The sequence below is a fragment of the Sinocyclocheilus rhinocerous genome, unplaced genomic scaffold, assembly GCF_001515625.1.
Source record: "Sinocyclocheilus rhinocerous isolate Xijiao unplaced genomic scaffold, SAMN03320098_v1.1 scaffold1301, whole genome shotgun sequence".
Lineage (NCBI taxonomy): Eukaryota > Metazoa > Chordata > Actinopteri > Cypriniformes > Cyprinidae > Sinocyclocheilus > Sinocyclocheilus rhinocerous.
The window spans coordinates 305,515-314,360 of NW_015666735.1; the positions used below are offsets into that span (position 1 = coordinate 305,515).

The following is an 8,846-nucleotide window of genomic DNA, read 5'->3' on the forward strand; positions in this document are numbered from 1 at the left end:
AAATTTAAAATATATAATGTAAAATACAATATATAATAAAATTATATATTTATAAAAAATTTAAAAACGCATAAATAAAATTAATGTAGAAAATAAAATAAAATACTACACACATATAAAATACAATAAATAATACAATAAAATACAAAAAAAATTTAAATTAATGTAATTAAAAATAAGTAATTTTAACTGAAAATCAATTAAATATTAAAATTAAATAATATTAACCGATATAACTTTTTCATTTATTCATGTAACATGTATTTGTAAATGTTGAAATAAACATTAAAGGGGTCATCGGATGTGACATGCACTTTTACAAGTAGTTTGAACTGAAATGTGTGTTGGCAGTGTGTGTACACAACCACCCTATAATGATAAAAATCCACCCAGTGTTTTTTTTTAATCTGGTAAATATTTACCCCTTTCTCAAATCGAGCCGATCTCCGATGCCTGTCAGTGTGACATCACACAGACAGACCCCTCCCACGATAGTCTGATTGACACAAGCGTCTTACCTTAGCTCCGCCCTGAGTGAGCTGTCATCAGTCCGCCATTGTTTCACCGCCGGAGCAGATGTAGACAAGAATGCCTCCTAAGCGATTTAGGTGTTCTGTTGTTGGATGTAATAATGAACATAGCAGTCGTCATTTACTCCCGACATCTGAGCCGCTGAAGACGCAGTGGATTACATTGTTTCTGAAGGGAATGCGCCCCTGATCTACATAAATGCGTCTATGTTTGTGCAAATCATTCGTGATTCAGCTTCACACAAAAGTTTTTTTAATGAATCTTTAATACCTCGGTTCGACGTCTCATCCGAAGGATCTTTGCAATCCGAAGAATCTTTGCAAATCGCCTTTCCTAATAATGTGCTAGTTAGCAAGTTTCACGATGAATGCTGCTAAAGGTTACCGTCTCTCAGAGAGCGGCTCGGAAGAGAGGGGCGGGGTCAGCAGAGCTCATTAGCATTTAAAGCGACATGCAATAAAACAGCTTGCTGTAGATAGAGCTGTTTTTGACAGGGTAAAAACGGTGTAGTTATACACTACCATTGAGACATTTTAACCAAACTATGTTACAGACTTTTCATTAAGACCCTAAAGAATCATATCAACTTGTGGAAAATGGGCATCTGATGACCCCTTTAAAATACCCAAAAAATCAATAAAAGGCTACATACGAGTAAATAATTTAAGTGTTGTCAGTGTAATTCCTTTGAAATGACTATAACAGGCAGAATGAATCAATTTAGATATTATATATATATTATATATTTCTCTCTGTGTGTTTTTGAAGTGCCTACATCAGAAACTAAAGGAGCGTTCAGACTCGCTCAGCTCTGTAGGTTCTGTGACATTGAATCCACGGCGTGTAACGCCACCGGCGTCTGCGAATCCTTGTGCAACATCTCCTCCATCTGCGAGAATCCCAATGAGGTCTGCGTCAGCGCCTGGTATGAGTCACTTTTCTATGTTATACATCTATGTTTTTGTTTACAGACTCAATCTGCAAATCTGAATCTCAGTGATTCTCAAATGCAGAATCTGCATTTACTCTGCATTCAGTATCACTGCTGTCTAGACATTCGTATTTCCGATATCAATCTCTACATGAACTCTCTGTATTCGTTCAGTATGAATGTCGACCACGACTGCGTTAATCAGGAAATAGCTTCACTGTGATACAGGAAATCCTGTCTGACTTCCAGACAATCTCGCAGGAAATAGTTCAGTTCGGCTCGCAGACTAACTCTGAGAGTGAAAACACACAGTCAGAGTGATCGTGACAGAAAGAGTTTAAAGGAGTAGTTCAGCCGAAAATGAACATTTAGCGAGTTTGTTTCTGCATCAGATTTGTAGAAATGCAGCATTTCATCTCTTGCTCAGCAATGGATGCTCTGCAGTGAATGGGTGCCGTCAGAATGAGAGTCCAAACAGCTGATAAAAACATCACAATAATCCACAAGTAATCCACACCACTCCAGTCCATCAGTTAACATCTGGAGAAGAAAAAAGAAACAAATCCATCATTACGACGTGTTTAACTTCAAACTATTGTTTCTGGCTAGAATCCATAATAATACAAAAAGAAAAGAAAATATGGAGTAACTCAATTTCCTAACATATGTTACAGAACAATATAATATAGGAGTTTTTAATGTCTTTGAAAGAAGTCTCTTCTGCTCACCAAGGTTGCATTTATTTGATCAAAATACAGTAAAAATAGTGAAATATACAATTTAAAATAGCTGTTTTCTAAGTGAATATCTGTTAAAATGTAATTGATTTCTTGTGATCAGAACTGAATTTCCAGCATCATTACTCCAGTCTTCAGTGTCACATGATCTTCAGAAATCATTCTAATATGCTGATTTGCTGCTCAAGAAACATTACTGATTATTATCAATGTTGAAAACAATATTTTTGTGGAAACTGTGATGCATTTAATTTTTTTCCGATTCGCAGATGAATGGAAAGTTCAAAAGAACAGCATTTATTTGAAATAGAAATCTTTTGTAACTTTATAAATATTTTTACTGTCAATGTAATGCGTCCTTGTTGAATTAAAATATTAATTTCTTTCAAAAAAATTCCCAAACTTTTAAAGCAGTATATATTTGGTGGATTTTAAAGAGGACACACTTCTGGTATTCTCAGATTGACTGAATAAAAGCCAATCAGCTCACAATGTGCATGTTGTGTTTCAGGAGGAGAAATAAAGGGAACCCCATCATTGAGACGGTGTGTCACAATCCGACGCTCCCGTTTCACGGTCAGTATCTGACGGACTACAACAACTCCGTCTGTCTGATGAAGCAGGTGAAGGGCATGGAGGAGGATTTCTACATCTGCTCCTGCAATGAGGAAGAGTGTAACGATCCACTCTTCTTCCCTGACGGTGAGTGAGATGTGAATGACAGGAGCTAGAGTTTATTTTTGAAAGAAATTAATACTATTATTCAACAAGGATGCATTCAATTGATCAGAAGTGACAGTTAAGACATTTAGAATGTTACAGAAGATTCCTATTTCAAATAAAGGCTGTTCTTTTGAACTTTCTATTCATCAAAGAATCCTGAAAACTAAAATGTATCAGTTTCCACAAAAATATGAAGCAGCACAACTGTTTTCAACATTGATAATAAGATTTATATTAAGAGTTTAATAATAAGAGTTATTAGTTACAATTTATGTACTAATATAACAAAAACAGAAATGAAAAAAATATAAAAAAATACATATAAAAAATAAAACTAATAAAGAAAACTACAATTAAAATGGAAAATATAAAAATAATTCAAAATATTAATACAAAATATAACAGTATCTGTCTGAATGCACAGAAAATAAAATAGTTCATATAATATTTAGTAACTTTCCCCTCTTGAGAGTGACAGTCAGTATTTTCTGAAGCTCTTCACTGACTTACTATTTTTACATAAACTATTTATTTTTTAAAGTTTGTGCCATATTCATGTAAAGGTCCAGGAAATGTAAAAGTTTGTGGTCTTTTGAAAGAAATTAATACTTTTATTGATCAAGGACACGTTAAATGGATCAAAAGTGCCAGTAAAGACATTTATAAAGTTACAATAGATTTCTATTTCAAATAAATGCTGTTCTTCTGAACTTTCTATTCATCAAAGAATCCTGAAAACTAAAATGCATCACGGTTTCCACAAAAATATTGGGCAGCACAACTGTTTTCAACATTGATAATAATCAGAAATGTTTCTTGAGCAGCAAATCAGCATATTAGAATGATTTCTGAAGATCATGTGACACTGAAGACTGCAGTAATGATGCTGAAAATACAGCTTTGATCACAGAAATAAATTACAGTTTAACAGATATTCACTTAGAAAACAGCTATTTTAAATTGTAAAAATATTTCACAATATTACTGTTTTTACTGTAGTTTTGATCAAATAAATGCTGCCTTGATGAGCAGAAGAGACGTCTTTTAAAAACATTAAAAAATCTGAATGATTCCAAGCTTTTGAACAGTGATGATGTAAAAGTCAGATGTTCACTTCCTGTCTAAGTGGGCCGTTCTCGATCAGAATAAGAATATTAAGACTCATATCTCACAGTTTTGACTCTTTCACACTGTGCTGTAGGTCAGTTTAAAAGCACTCTTGGGGTAAACTGTGCGAGCCGTTTTCTATAATGTCTCCGGGGAGCTGCTGAAGCGTTCAGACGTGGGGTTTCCTGTCTGTGTCTAAAGATCATCGCATGCAGAAATCTTGTTTTTATAGCCGTGTGTCATTTCTGTGCGTCTGCGTGTGCACGTGTGCGGTTTGTGTTTGGTTGCACATCACTATGTTTACTGTAACGTGTATCATTAGGGAGTTTTGTGCGAGGAAAGGACCACTAACGTTTATTTCTGCTTCTGACTAGAGTCTAGTTTTAGATTCGTTACACAGGAAGCTGCATCATGTGATTCTGAGAGGAAACTTTTGCTGCCGAAAATATCTGTCTGTCCACATGTAAAAACTTCTAAAGTGATGTTCAGCCTCTTGATTTTTGTCTTGTTTTCCAGTATTTAAATGTTTCTGAATCACATTTACATAAGATGCTTTTTTTTTTTTTTCAAAAGTTTTCTGAGAAATTGTGAAGTGTCAGGAAAAAAAAACACTTCACTTTCTGCATTCTCAAACACATTCATTCACAGACTATGCAGTAAAATGGCATAATATTGAGAACTAAGCAGAATGGCCATTTTTGTTTGTGAAAATCTAGTTTAGTTGCTTCTTGCAACTCAAACTAAATCCTGACGCTGTTTCAAAGGGTTGATGCCACTAATTGTATTAGTTTAGTGATTAGTTAGCACTTTCTCAGAAGTGCTCATAAAGCTTTTATTTTGTTTCCTGTGTGCTTTTACTCCCGGAAGTTGTGTCAAGTCAGACAATCAGATTGGAAATTAATTTTTCAACAGATCTTTACAGCATTGTGTACAATAAAAATGTATGGCATTTTAGATGGACAGTACATCCTTAAAAAAACGACCCTCTAACACTAGTTTTCTCTATTCTTTTGTTACACGTACTGCACTAGGCTAACCGCGACTTGTCACAGCACTTACATATTATTGCTCTTGTTGGTTTTGATTGCTTCTATTGTCCTCATTTTATAAGTCGCTTTGGAAAAAAGTGTCTGCTAAATGACTAAGTGTGTGTGTGTGTGTATACTGTACATACATACATACATACATATATGTATTTAAAGTAATAACAATTTTACAGTTTTTACATATTATTGTTATATATTTCAGCACATATAATTTATCTGTTATATATAATTGAACGGACAGCACATCTGTCCATCACAGCTTTGTTTTCATTAATGACATAAACATTTTTTAAAACGAGAGTTTTTGAGAACATTTTTCTCTAAAAGTAAATAAATAAATACATACATACATAAAAGAAAAAAGCTCCAAGGAAAAAAAGGAGTAGTAATTTTATTTATTAGTTTAATTTTTCATAATTTTATGCGCTTTTGTCATTTTCATTATGTTTTTTATATATTACTATTTAGGTTGAATTATTATTATTATTATTATTATTTTTTTTTTTTTCAGTTTTAGTTCCTTACTTATTTTAAGTTGGTAATTTGAGTGCTTTGGCTTAAAGGGATAGGTCACCCAAAAAATTTAAATTCTGTCATTAATTACTCACCCTCATGTCGCTCCAAACCCATAAGATCTTCGTTCATCTTCAGAACACAAATTAAGATATTTTTGATGGAATCTGAGAGCTCTCTGACGCTCCATAGACAGCAATGCTCCTAACACGATCAGGGTCCAGAAACATAGTAAGTACCAGCGCCAGGGTGATGCGGAGGAGATGCATTGTTGAATAAAGTCGTTATTTTTGTTTTCTTTGTGCACGAAAAGTATCCTCGTAGCTTCAAAAAATTACGGTTAAACCCCTGGGGCCAGTTGTTCAAAAAGTTTAATCTGGATCAGAATGATCTGGATTTGGAAATCCCATGTTTTGCGATCCAGGTTTTGTGCTGGTTTTTCAAAGCAAAATTGGATTGGATCACCCTGATCCAGATACACACTTCTTCAGATTTCCAAATCTGGATTACTAGTGCTCTACGGAGCCCCATAAGTTTTATTACATTTTTGTTCCTGAAATCCACCCTTCTGCTGGGATCAGAATAATCCTTTATTTTTTGGGGATCAAAAGTACCCCAATGTTGCTAAAACGTTTTGCACAACACAAACTGAGGATTTAATCCAGATCAAGATTGGATTTTGTGATCTAATCCGAATTCAGAATCCTTTTTTTCTTTTGAACAACCCATTTTCAAGATTTGATCCAATCTGATCAGATTTATTTTGAACAACTGGCCCCTGATGTCACATGGATTATTTTAATAACATGGTTACTACGTTTCTGGACCTTGATCGTGTAGGACCCTTGCTGTCTATGGAGGGTCAGAGAGCTCTCGGAATTCATAAAAAAATATCTCAGTTTGTGTTCTGAAGATGAACGGAGGTGGGTTTGGAACGACATGCGGGTGAGTAACTTTATTTCAGGTAACAGACATGTTTGTAATAGTTCTGTTTTAAATAAACCGGTAGTAATTTTCCTCTGGTGTTCCTGTGCAGTGTCAGCTCCTCCAGAAGGCGTTGAGAGGAATCTCCCGCCGGTGCTGTTGGTCAGTCTGGTTCCTGCGTTGATTGCTGTCGTCGTTCTCCTCTCGGCTTTCTACTGCTATCGCCTGTTTCGCCAGCAGAACCTCAAAGCACCCAAGACCAAAGGCATCGACAGCGAGACCTGTGCGATCATCATGAGCGACGACGACCGATCCGACAGCAGCTCGGCCAACGCCAACAGCCTGAACCACAACACCGAGCTGCTCCCCATCCAGCTGGACGTTATAGTCGGGAAAGGCCGCTTCGCTGAAGTCTACAGAGCCAAACTCAAGCAGGGAGCGACGGACGAATCCTTCCAGATGGTAGCGGTCAAAATATTTCCCTATGAAGAGTACGCCTCGTGGAAAACCGAGTGGGAGATTTTCTCCGACGCCGATCTTCGGCACGAAAATGTGCTTCAGTTTCTGACCGCCGAGGACCGGAAGGCGGAGCGACGCTATTGGCTGATAACGGCCTATCACGAGCGAGGGAACCTGCAGGAGTTCCTGACGCAGCACGTGATTGGCTGGGACGAGCTGTGCCGGTTGGGCGGGTCTCTGGCGAGGGGCGTGGCTCATCTCCATGCCGACCGGACGTCATGCGGACGCGCTAAAGTGGCCATCGTGCACCGCGACCTGAAGAGCGTGAATGTGCTGGTGAAGTCAGACCTCAGCTGCTGCCTGTGTGACTTCGGTCTCAGTCTGAGACTCCATAACTCCATGTCTCCTGAAGAACTGGCCAACAGCGGACAGGTGAGAGTGTGCCGTCACTACTGACCCAAACCCTGGCTCATTTTCAGGAAAATTCCATATGTCAGTTATTAATATATTATATTATTTATTATATCTATTATATTAATAATTAATTATTTTAATTATAGGCCAATACTATAAACTAAATAGTTGTGTGTATGTGTGTGTGTGGGTATAATTTCTAAATAATCTATTTTTAATTAGTATATAGTATTAGAATTTCATTAAAATAATTAATTATGAATAAAGCATATATTAATCATATGTAATAAATAATATATTCATTTAATAAACAAATTAAATTAGATATATAAGGTTATGTAAAGGTTATTTTTATAAATTGTTTTTATGCAATATATTTAGGAAAAAAATATTCTTAAATGCATTTATTTATTTATTTAATATTACTATATTTCTTTCAAAATGTTCATGTTTTAAAAATCAAGCATCTATCTATCTATCTATCTATCTATCTATCCATCTATCCATCCATCCATCCATCCATCCATCGTTCCATCTATCCATTTATCCATCTATCTATCGTTCTATCTATCGACCTAATCCATTTCATTTCTTTATCCAAATGTTCATGTTTTACAATTGTTAAATAATAATAATTAGCAGATACGACACATTTTATGCTCAATGTTATCACATGCTCAAAAATAATAATGATGATGATGTCAGAATGATTAAAGCATTATATTTAAAGAGGAAACGACACGGCGCAACGCTGAACTGAAATTGTAGAACAAACACTTATCTAGAAAAAATGTAAGCATTATATACACAATCTGTTTCTTGTTATTTTAAAATTCTGTATAACTTCTGATATAACAGAGTGATATTTAGCAGGAAAAGAAGCATTTCAAAATAAAGGTCTGTAGTATGTTTTATATTAAAAATGTAATTGAATTACACACCAAAAAGAGTTAAATCTGTCAGATAATGTGAGTTTACATTCATTATATGAGCTCACAGAAGCTCTGCTGGTTTTCTCAGGTGGGAACGGCCAGATATATGGCTCCTGAGGTGCTGGAGTCCAGGCTAGACCTGGAGAACATCGAGTCCTTCAAACAGGCCGACGTTTACTCCATGGCCCTGGTTCTGTGGGAAATCACGTCCAGATGCAGCGCTATCGGAGGTAAGAAACGTCCATCAGTGGTTACACTCACCATATTACATTCTATTGCCCTACACCAACCCTACACCTAAACCTACCCCTCACAGGAAACTTTGTGCATTTTTAGATTTTCAAAAAACTTAATTCTGTGTGATTTATTAGCTTGTTTACCCGTGGGGACCTCAATTTAGGTCCCCACCATGACACAAGTCCCCATGAGTCTGTGTGTATTCAGGTTTAAGTCCCCACCAGAATAGAAAAACAGGTACACACACACACACACAATTATACACACTCAAATGAATTGGTATGGCTATAAC

General features: G+C 35.9%; 1 protein-coding gene and 1 long non-coding RNA gene across 3 annotated transcripts in view; one reads left to right on the forward strand and one right to left on the reverse strand.

Moving 5' to 3' along the window:
* tgfbr2a (transforming growth factor beta receptor 2a) overlaps positions 1-8,846 on the forward strand; it is a 24,051-nt gene that overhangs the window by 9,948 nt on the left and 5,257 nt on the right. For both annotated transcript variants that reach the window (XM_016544565.1, XM_016544564.1), the window contains exons 4-7: positions 1,300-1,456; positions 2,711-2,901; positions 6,625-7,403; positions 8,406-8,547. In XM_016544565.1, the coding sequence (XP_016400051.1) occupies positions 1,300-1,456; positions 2,711-2,901; positions 6,625-7,403; positions 8,406-8,547 (1,269 nt within the window). The remainder of the gene's footprint in view (positions 1-1,299; positions 1,457-2,710; positions 2,902-6,624; positions 7,404-8,405; positions 8,548-8,846) is intronic.
* Positions 416-8,846, reverse strand: part of LOC107733062 (uncharacterized) — a 22,486-nt gene continuing 14,055 nt past the window's right edge. The window contains exon 3 of the long non-coding RNA XR_001638935.1: positions 416-513. This is a non-coding gene — a long non-coding RNA (uncharacterized LOC107733062). The remainder of the gene's footprint in view (positions 514-8,846) is intronic.